Source organism: Triticum dicoccoides, chromosome 5A, assembly GCF_002162155.2.
Source record: "Triticum dicoccoides isolate Atlit2015 ecotype Zavitan chromosome 5A, WEW_v2.0, whole genome shotgun sequence".
NCBI lineage: Eukaryota > Viridiplantae > Streptophyta > Magnoliopsida > Poales > Poaceae > Triticum > Triticum dicoccoides.
This window is the reverse complement of record NC_041388.1, coordinates 651,600,951-651,615,172: the sequence shown is the minus strand read 5'-3', so window position 1 is coordinate 651,615,172 and position 14,222 is coordinate 651,600,951. Positions and strand designations below refer to the sequence as shown.

At 44.8% G+C, this 14,222-nt stretch overlaps 1 protein-coding gene and 1 pseudogene across 1 annotated transcript; both read right to left on the bottom strand.

Annotated features, from left to right (window-relative positions):
• Positions 1 to 1,901: 1,901 nt before the first annotated feature.
• Positions 1,902 to 5,377, bottom strand: LOC119303766. Its single transcript, XM_037580905.1, has 4 exons — positions 5,195 to 5,377; positions 3,373 to 4,017; positions 2,573 to 2,920; positions 1,902 to 2,333 (listed from the first exon to the last, which is right to left on the bottom strand). Exons 1-4 carry the CDS (start codon positions 5,291 to 5,293, stop codon positions 2,046 to 2,048), a joined length of 1,380 nt encoding a protein of 459 aa, XP_037436802.1. The 5' UTR covers positions 5,294 to 5,377; the 3' UTR covers positions 1,902 to 2,045.
• A 4,027-nt stretch (positions 5,378 to 9,404) lies between these two features.
• Positions 9,405 to 13,314, bottom strand: LOC119300323 (annotated as a pseudogene).
• Between the last annotated feature and the right edge of the window lie 908 nt (positions 13,315 to 14,222).

The window sequence follows — 14,222 nt, the reverse complement described above, 5'->3', positions numbered from 1 at the left end:
GTGAACAAAGCACAGTCGGCAAACGCAACAGATGCCGAGAGCACCACATGGCAAAGACTTGCCATGCGGCATGTCCGTTTGCAACTGTCGGCTCCGTGACTTGCCGTTATCTATACTGCTCGAGAAACCACATGTCACCGAAACATTCTGACATGACATGTGGATCCGTTAGACCCACTTGTCAATGAACATTCAAATTAATTGTTAAATTTTAAAAATAATAATATGGCATGTTTTCATTATCGAGAGCTATCGGGTACCCTCGGCATCCCATCGTTGACTGAAACGTTTGAACTTGGCGGGTGGGATCGTGTCCCACATGGCAGTGGTACTTTTACCCAGACTTGCCAGCGCTCGGAAAAGAATGGCACGTGCTCAGGTGACCCCTTTTCCGAGCGTGCCTCTCGTTAAAGCTAGTATTTCTGAGTATCGCTCTCGGAAATGTGTCACATTGCTTCTATTGTCAAGCTGTTTCTTATCTAATCCCTGCAACAGAAAACAAATACATACATTTTCTGTTTGTATATTCAGTGTAGAAAATGACATCATATCAAATGAATGTGGGTGCCCCTAGCTCCTCAGAAATTCCTCAAGCACATCACACACATATTCACATAGGCATAATTCAAACTAGTTCACATAGGCTAATGATTCATGCAAGTTCATAGAGCAAAAAACATTGCTTGAGCACATCACACACAAGTTCACATATTCATACATAAGGTCAATTCATGCAAGTTCACATATTGCAAAACACATGCAAATTCTAAGTCTTATCCGGAAAAAAAAAAAGGAACATCATCTCATTCCCATGGTACACCTCTCCCCCTCCTAGAGGGGTGTTGTTAGGTGGAAATCAGACAACCAGCGCACAAGGTGTGCATGCCTTGGTTAGATTTGAAGATAAAAGTTGAAGCCCCGTCTTGGTTGAGTCGACGAGATGATATATAGCCCTGTAGCTCCGCGTTCGTCGCACTCTTGTACAGAAAGTAAATAGTGATCCTCCAGAATTTTAGATACTATATATACACGAAACCTTTGGAGTACGAGGTTCGTACGACGTACCTGACGATCTGTTGCGGCTCTGTCTCGACTCTCGACGGTGGAGCAATGGCATTCTCGGTGGTGGCCGCGCGGTTCTGCGCTCGGCGCCCGACGGCGTTCACCGTGACCAAGACCGGCTAGCCGTGGGGCCGCGACCTGACCGTCACGGACGCCAGCGGCGCGACGGTGATGCGGGTGGAGGGGCCCTTCTTCAGCCTCTTGGGCCGCTCCGTCCTCCTCGACGCCGAGTGGTGCCCGGTGCTCACCGTGGAGCGCTCGCCGTCCCTGTTCGAGATCACCCGGAGGTGGGAGGCGTTCAGGGGGGATAGCACGAGCTCCAAGGACCTGCTCTTCTCCGCCGCCGTGCAGCCTTCGCTGACCAACACGGGAGACATCCACGTGCACCTCGACGGCGAGAGGCGCCGCGACTTCGTCGGCGTCCGCCCCTGGTACCGCGGACTGACTGCACCGTCACCCACGCCGGCGCTACCGTTGCCCAGATCGAATGCTGGGGGGGATTCATCTCGCCGACCGAGTATGATGTCCGTGTCAACGAAGGCGTCGACCATGCCTTCATCCTGGGGCTCACCGTGGTTCTGGAGGGTATACGGCTCGACGACGCCGACCAAGAGAGGTCACGCGCCCTCAAGAGGTCACGAGCTAGAAATAATAAGAACTTATAAGTACTGAACTGTGGATATTTTTTATGTGTGCAAGATGTTTGTCTCTTGTTTTGCAATCAGTCGGCCAAATTGGATAGATTTTCACCCAGTTTGATCTAGTTAGTGGGTATTACCTATTGAACTGTCTCAACTCATGCTGCGAAACACTCATGATAGAAGCGACGCGCATGATAAACACACATAATAAGTTTTTCAAATAGACAAGGGTTCTTGCAAACATTTGCTAACAGGGAACTTAAATAGAACATGAGAGAGTACCCTCCCCTCTGCTTGCACTATGCCTAAAAGGAGACCCTGAATGCAGCATGCCCTATCGCCCTAGGGCTCATACTTATGCTGCCTGAATGTGAGGTTCAGGCGCCCGGGTCGAAGATTTGCCTTGTCGGTCACCATAAGCGGTGCACTTTTCGGCATAATGCCGGAGACCCCATGGAATATGAGCCTTGATTGACCACCAAATATCAGAACATCACCAGATTCAAGTTTAATCTTTGAAGCCTTATCAACATCTCTGTCATCACCATACAAGAATTCTGCAGTGTCGCCCAATGAAAAGGAAACAACAGGCAGTCTCTTTTCAAGGCTAGATTCATCTTCATCTTTGTCCTGTCAAGTGACAAAAATCAGTTGGGGCCCAGCTATAGTACTCGTGAAAAAAGCGTTCAGCTGTATTAGCATTCCAACTGTAAAGAAATGGGAGTGTACACACTATTATGCTGCGAATGCATGTTTACTGAATTAATCCGTCAGCGCTTAGTTCATCCAATAGATTGGTAGCAGAAATAGGAAACGTAATGATGCTAATGTAAGAAAACATATTGTTAAAGAAAGCTTTTCTTTTGTACCTGATGAAGACCTAACTTCCCGCCAGTGGTGTAGAAGTTAACAATGCAGATGTCAGGTGACATCTGAGGAAGTTCTACAGAGGGCTCGGTAGCTCCCTTGCCTCTTTGTTTCAAGAAATCATGGGAAGCTTTAATGGCTTCTTCCACGAACTTAGTCAATTCTTGTGGCATCTGTGGTGGTTGAGCCCCATCAAAGGGTCGTATATCTCCATATGATCTTGAATCTGGATCCCAGTTCTTCCCTAAGCACATCATCCGCAGACTTAACTTACCACCCTCTCTGTAGCCAGGTTGATAAAATCCTCCTGTGCCAACACCAAGTTCCCGACAAAGCTTGATAATTTCAACCTGAGATGCACAACAACAAAAAATGCTTAGAGGTAAGCTTTCTGCATTGAACACGCTTTAAGCGTACTTGAACGCATAACAAGAGATGTACAATAATAAAATCAGTGAAGGAAATATATGTTTCTGGCTTATCAGAGTCCCATTAAGTGTTACGTTGGTTGCAGCAAAGCATGCAGGCAAGAGAATGGAAAGATAACACTTCAGTAATGAGCAAGCAAAACGTCTTAAATCTGTTAAATTCCAGAGGCACACAAACGCCTTACATCTGATAAATTCTAATGGCACACAAAAACTGATAGTGATCTAAAACGTCTGATGTTAGTTTACAGATGGAGTAATGTCAAACAACAGTTTTCGTCTGAGCGGTACAAATTAATCATTGGAGATAGGTTAAAACAAACAAATTAAGATGAGAGAACAAACAGAGCAAACCTGTGCAAATATAGACATACCTGATCATCCAGCTTTAAGAAGTTTTTCAGTAGAACCATCCCAGGTCTCAAACGTTGCGGCGGAGCTGCACTGTTTGAAAGCTCCCTTTCGCGCAGTCGTTTTTCTTTGTTGATCTCATGCAAAGGGCGATTTAGCTTGAAAATGCCTTTGCTGTTACCCATGCATATGTCAAATGGAGCAGCTCCTAAATCAGACCCCACAGCTCCAGAGCCAGTTGAAGCGCTACTGGAGTCTAGAGGTTTCGATAGTTGCATCGATGCAACCATTTGGACCAGTGAATCTTGAGATTTCGGTGGTTGAACTTGTTCAGCCATCATCAGCGGTGAATCGAGAGACTTCCATGGTTGAACTGGTGAATCTAGAGACCCCACAGTTCCAGAGCCACATGAAGCGCTACTGGAGTTTAGAGGTTTTGATATTTGAATCGATGCAACCGTTTGGACCAGTGGATATTGAGATTTCGGTGGATGAACTTGTTTAGCCATCATCAGCGGTGGATTGAGAGGCTTTCTTGGTTGAACTGGTGAATCTAGAGACTTTGGTAGAACTGGTGTAACCATCTGCGGTTTTTTACTGCTAACAGAGGGAGAAGATGAACTTGGCCCTTCCTTTTGAGGTTCCAAGGACCTTTCAGTTTCAGGACCCTAAAATATAGTTGATATTTATGACTGTTAGCATGAAACAGGATAACATAAAAATCTCTGAAAGACAAGCAAAATGTGCCAACAATCCAAGACACATAAATGTACTTAACTTAAGAAATAAACAGGATGACTATCAAATTGAATTTCACCATGTCAATGCTCACAACCTTATACATGCCTAGACAGAAGTCTACAATTACCAACTGAAATGAGCGAGCAAACACACAATTCTACAGAGATTATAGGAAAAAAAGCGATACAAAGTAGAAGTTTTTTTTTTGAAAGGATACAAAGTGGAAGTTGAAGCAATTGCATAGGGTCCCGGCGTTCTTTCATTCAGATCCAGCAAATCAAACACCGAAAATAAAAACTCCATGGCCACCCCACACTGCAAACGGGTGTCTGTATTCATGTTACTTGTTCAAAAGCCGAAAGTTTCTGATACCTCCAACTGACAGACAGAACAAAACCTCTACAAACCATTATAAAAAAAAAAGATCCCATCTTTAGCGCAGCAACAAAGAGAGCCCAACAAACAACATGCGCAGTCCATCTGCAAGAGTGCCAACTCTGATATTCTGCTAACACATCAGGTGGTACAGTTCCGCAGTCACCAATTCAGACCCTAAGTGATACGCAAATAATGGTTGCTCCTACGAACGACTAACAAATTTGTAAAGTGTCAAAAAAATTGGGTTACGTACGTTCATGAGCTACTCTAGCGCAGAAACAGAGATAAGCCAACAAATAGCATGCTCAGTCCATCCACTCTGATAATCTGCTATCACATGAGGTGGCGCATTTGGCGAGCCGCCAATTCAGGCCCCGTCAGGGGCACCAATGCTGAGGGAGGAACGCCGCAATCGGATTCTACTACTTCCGCTTCCGCGGATGCAGACGAGAAGATTCCCAATTTCTTACCAAACCAAAACCCACAACGGACACGGTGCTAACCCCTAAGTCCCGCGGCGCACAAATGCCACGGCGCACTCCAAAGTCCCGGCACCATGCCGCCGTCGCAATCCACAAGCGCCGTCGAGACCCCCAAACCCTAGCCCCGGCGGAACGGCGGGCCGGGAAGACGGACGGAAAGTAGAAAAGAAACCCCCGTATGTTTGCGTCCGTGTATATCAGAACAGAAGAGGCGAAAGAAGGGCTAGGGCAAGGAGGCACGTACGAAGTCGCGCGAGCCCCGGGCCTTCCGCTGCCGGGAGGAGGAGGAGGAGGTCGCCGGGTTCCTTCCGTCGCCGCGGCCACGGCCGCGGCCGCCTGCCATGGGCGCGGTGGCGGAGGCGGAAAAGCAGGGGGCTCTGCTCTGCGCTGCCGTTTCGCCTTTGGTGTGGCTGGTTGTCGACTTGGCCGTTGGCAACAGAGCGGAGCAGAGGAGGCGAACAGGGGACGGTCGCCGTTATTTATGACCCAGTCAGGTCAGCGGGCGGGTTCGTGGGCGGAGCGGAACCGACTGGACGGCCCGGATTCCACTCACCTTGGAGTCTTCACCAGATTTCTCTGAAAAAAAAGACCTTGGAGTCTTCACCAGTTCAAGAGAATTTGAAAAAAAAAGGTGTGAATTTCAGCTACAAAAATATATGAATGTAAGATGCTCTGACTTCTACTTTAAATCGGTTGCATATAGACACGTTTTAGCTTATTTTGTTCACTCGTTTGTACTATGTACTAGTTTGTACTGAAATGTCCAGTACAGTTTCTTTCCGAGCGGAGAAAGTATTAGTCAATTTCAAGATCAAAATAGCCTCGGAATTGAAGAGGGACTTATTTATTTATTTTCACTAGAGGGGGTATGTTAGGGCACCTCCAATACCGACAATGAAAACACATATGCTATTCTTCCGGACTCATTCATGAATAATGATACGGGAGCCGGTCATCCAACCTTGTCCCCCTAGAGTTTGCCGTTGTTTTTTAAAGTACACAACACTCAAAATAATAGCTTTATCAAATCTTCGATAAGTGAAAATATTCAAATGCAACACTAGTTCAAATGTAAATGTTACAAACAACCTAAGTTTTGCAATAGAATAGTTTAAACTTGAAATCAGCTCGCACATATGTTTACTTGTCCCCTTAAGCGTCCACAGATACTTAATCAGATCTTTCTTAAACCGCTCATGAGTTGTTCGATGCCAAAATTGTTGATTCAATTGGGCAGACTCGTCAAACGTGGCCAGATTTTGATTTATAAAGTTGGATAGGATCACCCATGTTCTCAAATTCCAGGCCTCCGGCAGCATATTCACCCTCATCCTTCACGGTCATCTTGTGCATGATCACAAAACATGTCCTATAAGGTATCCAGATCTCATATTTTTGCAGGTCTTCGAACAAATATAAAACAAGCTTGGTGCACTCCAAATGTCATCTCCTCATCCTTTGTACTAGCTCATTTTTGTTTTTGGGCGAAGTGAGCTCTTTTCTGACCAACTGACCCAGAGATGATCTTGACGAAAGCCGTCCACGACGGATAGATACTTTCAACTAGATTGCTCCCATGTTGTAGTCATGACCATTAACAGTATAGTTGCACGGAGGAGCTTGTCGCTCGGTCAACCTAGAAAATAATAAAGACCGCTGCAGCACATTGATGTCATCATAAGACATTGGCTTGTCAAAGAAAATGTGCCAAATCAAGAGGTCCTGTAATGCAACTACTTTAAGAATGATGGTGAACTTCTTAATATGGCCCTGATATATGCCCTTGTAGAGCATATGGACCATTCTTCCTTCGCTAGTGCATGTAATCAAGATATTCTAGCATACATAGACATCATCTTGCTTTCGAGAGTGCTATGAGCCTTTCGGTGTCTATGTCAATTGGTTCTCTCAAGTACTAAGGTCCAAACACCTCGACCACCGCAGTAGCAAATCTGACCATGGCGTCCGCACATGCGCTCTCAGACATCCGGAGGTACTCATCCCACAAATATCCGGCCGTGTCATTTACAAGCATCCGCCAACCGCAAATGCAACTATGCACTTTTGGTAATCAAAGAATCTAATTCTTCCCACGACATCCTTCTTCACTATGAAGTAGTCATCATAGGTCCAGACACCATTGTAGAGCGTGAGCGAACACATTTTTCCGCATCCGAAAGCACTGGAAAAAATTGTCCGCGAATAGGGCATCAGGGTCAAAGTGGTCATCCATCAACATCAAATGTCCTTGTGCCCTGTTTGGATTCAACACTCGATAACCCTTGATCAATCTGTTGAAATTGAGAACATGCCCTTCCGCATGCTCGAGGCATGCTCGACATCTACAAGGACAGATTGCATAGTCGTCGTTTCATGCGCATAAACCTCCTTGTCGGACGACTCATCGGACATCAGATGTCCTGCAAGTGCATATGACTTTGTATGAATTCCACATTAAGTAAGGTTTGCCGATCTAACAAGGAGCAAAAACGAAGGCAATATTATCCCCGTAACTATGTTGTCACTTATGTAGCTATGCTCACACCCAAACTGGAGTTTGGAAATAGCTTACCCTAGTCAGTTGCTAGGATAAACGATAGGGAGAATTAATGCGACGTTTTAGATGAGTAATGTTGGTCCATCACTCAAGAGAACCTGCACCGAGTGAGGGGTAATAAGGATTTTGGAGAGCGTCTCGGCGTGACTACTCACTCAAGTTCGAATACATGCTCGACGTCTGTTTGTCTTCATAGTTGTTCCATCGGAGTTTCTGGTGCCCTCGTATTCTATGTTGAGACGTGCCTTTGATCCATATGCTTACATGCTAGTTGTTGTTGGTCTATCATATGCGATTTGCTGTAATATTGTGATGATGCTAGTTAGGATTAAGCTTAACCGAAGACCCGCTAATTTATTAACAATTTGCTCATGAGTTTCCAGAAGAAAGAAAAATAGCCCTGCCGAAGCTCCGCCCCTACCTTTCAATAAAACTTAACAACCTAAATTGGAAGGACTTGCATTTTCTGCACCTAGTCCTTCCCCTGAACTTTAGCTCACTACACTTTTCCTTTTCTAAATCTTTCATCATTTTGCGTACCATCCAACTACATTTGCACATATATATTAATTCAAATCTTGATATTTCTAATGCACACATTTCATCAATAATTCAAATTCATTGTTTTTAAATTTAAAAATTCAAAAACAACATAGAGTCCACATGAGGCAATAATTCAAATAAAACATGATACGAAGCACAAGAATCAACTATGAATTTTCCACAGATGCTCAACAAGATCAGCTTGGAGTTAGTTATGAGCTTCTCAGTTCTCGATCATGTGATGTGTTGAGAGGAATCTCTGGATCTGTTTGACCAACTTGAAACACCACAACAACTCTCTGAACATCATTTCCTGCAGCTTCTTGGCCCGCTTCATAGTGAGATCTCTTGTGTCTTGCAATTGTTGAGTTGTCTTCACAAATCTAGTTATTAGTGGCGTGCGGGGTGTGCCCATTGGTGGTGTGCTCGGCGCACGCCACTACTACCTCGCAACTCGTAGTTACCGGTGGCATGCTCTCTGCAAACATACCACTGGTTCCTTCAATACTAGTGGTGTGTCACTATTCCTGAATGCTGCCAATAATATGTTTCTGCATTTAGAAAAATATACTAATATGAACTTATAAATGGTGTGCCAGAAGGGGCACACGCCGCTAGTAACTCCCTCCGTAAAGTAATATAAGACTGTTTAGGTCACTGAGTATATATTAGTGGTGTGTGCATACATCACTAGTAAAATAATCAGTATTAAAAGGAATATTACATTTATTAGATACATTTTGGCACGTTTTGCAAAAATCACACTATAAAATTGCAGATCCATATGCATAAACACTAACAGACCGTATACTTGTTGGTCCTTATAAATGGTGCCAAAAGGGGCACACGCCGCTAGTAACCTACTCCCTCCGTAAACTAATATAAGACAGTTTAGATCACTGAGTATATATAGTGGTGTGTGCATACATCACTAGTAAAAAAATCAGTATTAAAAGGTCCATATGCATAAACACTAACCGACCCTATACTTGTTGGTCCTTGTGAGAGCCAGGCGTAAAAAAAGTATGCCCTCCGAAATTCCTATACTTACTTTCTATCCAAACGAGATGTGCTGCGAGTGACCTGTCACCAAAAAATAAAAATCTTAGCAGAAGCTGCGGAAAGTGAATCGATCCCTGTCTACAAATGATCCCAACTTCCAGAAATTTGCATATGCGAAGCTTTAATTAACATTGTGCATGAAAGAAGCAAAAGTGTTACACCTATGAACCCAGGTTTTACAACAGCTAGATTGGATGTTCTTGCTGACTTCTGCTAACAGGGTACTTAAATTTACCATGAGAGAGTGCCCTACTTCTACTTACATTTAGCCTAAACGGAGGCACTGAATATGCTACCAATCAGTATTGCCTCTCGATTTCCAAACATGCTAATATTGCCTGAATGTGAGATTCAGAAGCCCAGCTTGAAGATTCGTCTTGTCGGCAAGCCACTCCGGTGCAGTTCTCGGTTTGATGCTGGAAACCGCGTGGGATATTCTCCTTGATTGGCCACCAAAAATTAGAACATCCCCAGATTCAAGATCAATTTTTGAAGCCACATCATCTCTTATGCCAGGGTACAAGAATTCTGCACTGTCGCCCAACCAAAACGAAACAACAGGCAATTCCCTAACAAGGCTGGCTTCTGTTACATCCGTGTCCTGTCAAAAGACAAGACTATAAAGTACAGTCGATGGACATCAAAGACTAGTGGCAAGGCGAAAAACACGCTACTGGACGAAGCGGTTCCTTTGTACCTGACGAGGAACAATTGCCGAGATAATTGTGTCAAACCTAACAGTGCACATATCTGGTGACATTGGAGGAAGCTCTACCAAAGGATTGGAAGTACCCCCTCTTTGCTCCAGGAATTCATGGGAGGCTTCAATGGCATCTTCCACGAGCTTCTTGAATATTTTAGGGATATCTGGTTGAGCCCCATCAAGAGGACGCATATCTCCATAAGAGTTTGAATATTGATTCCATTTCTTCCCTAAGCGCATAAACTGTCTTGTGTTAACACCAAGACTACGACAAAGTTGGAAAATTTCAACCTGATACATGCAATAAATAAGCATCAGAGATGAATTCGGCGTATTTGAACACATACAAAAGAGAAGCACAATAATGCAATCAACCAACGAAATGTATATTTATGGCATATAGGAATTTTGAAACTGGTGCTACGCAAATTGCAGCGAAGTGTGCAGATCAGAGAGATTAGAAGTATAAAACTTCAGTCAAGAGCACGCACATTTTCACATGAAAGAACATAAACATGATAGAAATAACTTTTCATACCAACTGAAGAAGTTAACCTGAGAGAAAGAAAAAAAGAGCAAAATGTATAAATGTTAAACATGCCTGATCATTGGCATTTAAGAACTTCTTCAACAGAACCATCCCAGGTCTCAGATGTTGTAATGGAGCAGCATCGTTGTCGCAAACGCATGTATCAAATGGAGCAGGTGTGACGTTGAGTGACTCTTTGTATTGCCTGGGTCTGAGGTTCAGACATCCGGGTCGAAGATTTGCATCGAATGGAGCAGGTGTGATGTTGACTGACCCTTTGTAATTGTATTGCCTGAATGTGAGGTTCAGACGCCCGGATCGAAGATTTGCCCTGTCGGTCACCCAGAGCGGTGCACTTTCCGGTGCAATGCTGGAGACCCAATGGAATATGTGCCTTGATTGACCACCAAATAACAGAACATCACCAGATTCAAGTTTAATCTTTGAAGCCTTAGTATCATCATCTCTGACATCGCCATACAAGAATTCTGCAGTGTCGCCCAATGAAAAGGAAACAACAGGCAGTCCCTTGGCAAGGCTAGATTCCTGTTCATTATTGTCCTGTCAAGTGACACAAATCAATTAGGTCCAGCTAGTACAGCATACTACAAACAAATGTTTATTGAATTAATCTATGAGCGCCCAGTTCATCCAATAGATTGGTAGCAGAAAAATGAACCGTAATGATGCTAATGTATGGAAACATATTGTTAGAGAAAGCTTTTCTTTTATACCTGATGAAAACCTAACTTCCCGCTAGTGGTGTAGAAGTTAACAATGCAGATGTCCGGTGACATCACAGGAAGTTCTACAGCAGGATTGGTAGCTCCCTTGCCTCTTTGTTTTAAGAATTCATGGGAAGCTGCAATGGCATCTTTCACGTACTTAGTCAATTCTTCTGGTATCTTTGGTGGTTGAGCAGCATCAAAACGTCGTATATCCCCATATAAGCCTGAATCTGGATCCCAGTTCTTCCCTAAGCACATCATCCGTAGACTTAACTTAGCACCTTCTCTGTACCCAGGTTGATAAAATCCTCCTGGGCCAACACCAAGATCTCAACAATGCTTGATAATTTTAACCTGAGATGCAGAACGAAAGACCACTTTGATATATGCTTTCTGCATTGAATATGACTCAGGCATACTTGAACACAAGGTAAAGAGAAGCACAACGATAAAATCAGTAAAGGAAACATATGTTTTTGCTATCAGAATTCCAAGAAGTGTTGTGCAGGTTGCAGTAATGTGTGCAGAAAGACATTGGACGCATAACACTTCAGTAACGAGCAAGCAAAATTGTGGCAAGTGTTATGCAGGTTGCACCAAAGTGTGCAGACAAGACATGGGACGCATAATACTTCAGTAATGAGCAAGCAAAATTCTGAAGGCATACAAGCAAAACAAATTGAATACTAATTTGAAAAAAATAGTTTTCTTTTGCGAGGCACATATTAATCATTCGAGCTAGGATAAAACTGAACGACTTAACATGCGATAATAAACAGAGCAAAATGCATAAATATAGACATACCTGATCATCCGGCTTTAAGAAGTTTTTCAATAGAACCATCCCAGGTCTCAAATGCTGCACTGGAGCAATGTTTGAAAGCTCCTTTGCACGGCGTTTCTCTCTATTGATCTCAAGGAGGCCGTGTTTGAGAATGACAGTGCCTTTGCTGTTACCCATGCATATATCAAATGGAGCAGCTCCTAAATCAGACCCCGCAGCTCCAGAGCCACTTGAAGCGCTCTTGGACTTTGGTGATTGAACTGGTGAATCAAGAGACTTCGGTAGACCTGGTATAACCATCTGCAGCATCGATTCTGTACTGCTAACTGAGGGAGAAGATGAACAGGGCCCTTCCTTTTGAGATTCCAAGGACCTTTCAGGACCCTATAAATATAGTTGATATTTATGTCTGTTAGAATGAAACAGGATAACAGTGATATCTCTAGAAGACCAGCAAAATGTGCAACCAATATAAGATACATAAATGTACTTAACTTCAGAAAAAAGCAGGCATGACTGTCAAGTGTCAAATTGAATTTCATCATGTCAATGCTCATAACCTTTTAATGGCCGATACAAGACTGAAAGTCTACAATTTCCCAATTGAAATGGGCGAGCAAACATACAATTCTACAGAGATTATGTAGAAAAGAGCAATACAAAGTGTAAGCAAAGCAATGGCACACGGTGCCGCGTTCTTTTATTCAGGTCCAGCAAATGAAACACACACAAAAACAAAATTTCCATGGCCACCCCACACTGCAAATGGGTGACTGTATTCATGTTGTTTGTTCAAAAGCAGAAAGTGTCTGATACTTCAACTGACAGACATAACAAAACCTCTATAAATAACTAAAATAGCATTTTCAGCGCAGCAAGGAAACCTCTGCAACTCTGACATTCTGCTAGCAGGTCCGGTGGTAGAGTTCCTCAGCCACCAATCCAGACCCTAATTCGAGGCCCCATCAGGGGCACCAATGCTGAGGAAGGAACGCTGCAATTCGATACTAATACTTCCGCGGTCGCAGAGGAAAAGATTCCTACAGTAATTTCGTACCAAACCAAAACCCACAACGGACCCGGTGCTGAAGCTGAGCTCTAACCGCCGCGCCAAACGAATGCCACGGCGCCGCGCATTCCGAAAACCCGGCACCACATCGCCCTCGGCAACCCGTGGCCGGCGGCGAGATGCGCGAGAACCCCAAACCCTAGCTCCATGGGAACGGCGGGCCGGAAAGACGAACAGAAACAAACCCCCGTTTGTTTGCGTTCGCCGGAAAAAAAGAAGACGAAAAAAGGGCTGGGGAAAGGAGGCACGTACGAACTCGCGCGAGGCCCGGGGCTTCTGCCGCCGGGAGGAGGAGGTGGCCAGCTTCCTTCCATCGCCGCCGCCGCCCTCCATGCGCGCAGTCGCGGAAGCGGAAAAGCAGGGGGCTCTGCTCTGCTCTGCCGTTTCGCCTTTCGTCTGGCTGGCGACTTGCACGTTGCCGCGAACAGGGAACGACGGTCGCCGTTACTATAAATCTGCTATTCTATTCATCCCTCATTTTAGCCACGCCATTATCACCAACATCAAAACTTTTTTTTTACGGGGGTAAAGGGAGTTTTATTACGTATGAATAGAGTTACAGTCGAGGGGCCAAATGTCCTCGATACATGGTGGAACCGAACCAAGCCACACAGCCGTAGCTCGTTCGGACCGGCTATATTTCGCCAGACAATCGGCAACTCTGTTTTGAAGTCTACTAATCTTTTGTGGAAAAAACTCCCTACTACCAAGCAGAGCTTTGATTTCCAGAACTATATGACCGTATCGCGAGTGAACCAACGCACAGTTAGTCAAGCTAGACAGGGCTTCCGAGGAGTCCGTTTGCACAACCACTGGGAGATCGGAGTGCTGCATGGCCAAGGCCATACCCTGCATGATCGCATGTAGCTCAGCTTCAAGTGGATCGTTGCAATGAAAGATATATCGATACGCGGCCATCAGAATCTCCCCTTTCTCGTTCATAAGCACCATCCCTGCTGCAGCAGAGCCATCCTCTTGGAGAAACGACCCATCAACTGAGAGCGCCACGGTGCCCTGCGCCGGGGCTGGCCATGGAGCTGCAACGCTCCATCATGTGCCTCGGCCTGTCCATATCCACAGTAGTCATCTTCCCCTTTAGGATATCTTCAGTGGAGTAGCGGCCAGCTAACTTGATCGATTTGTAGTAGCTATCCAGGTACTCGACGGTAGACGGCACCGGAGGGGCTGCCTTCCGATGGGTCATATCATTCCGCAACTGCCAAATCCTCCAAACAAGCAGGATGAGCAAATCACGGACATCTTCCGAGCACCTGGCCAGCAAGGAAACCAGCCATTC

Bases quoted from the DNA above. Each gene is read 5' to 3' on its own strand.
- LOC119303766 (XM_037580905.1), bottom strand. From the start codon at position 5,293: ATGGCAGGCGGCCGCGGCCGTGGCCGCGGCGACGGAAGGAACCCGGCG. The intron at 4,018-5,194 runs GTACGTGCCTCC...ACTATATTTTAG, and splicing joins CCCGGGGCTCGCGCGACTTC to GGTCCTGAAACTGAAAGGTC. The intron at 2,921-3,372 runs GTATGTCTATAT...TGTGCATCTCAG, and splicing joins TCTTAAAGCTGGATGATCAG to GTTGAAATTATCAAGCTTTG.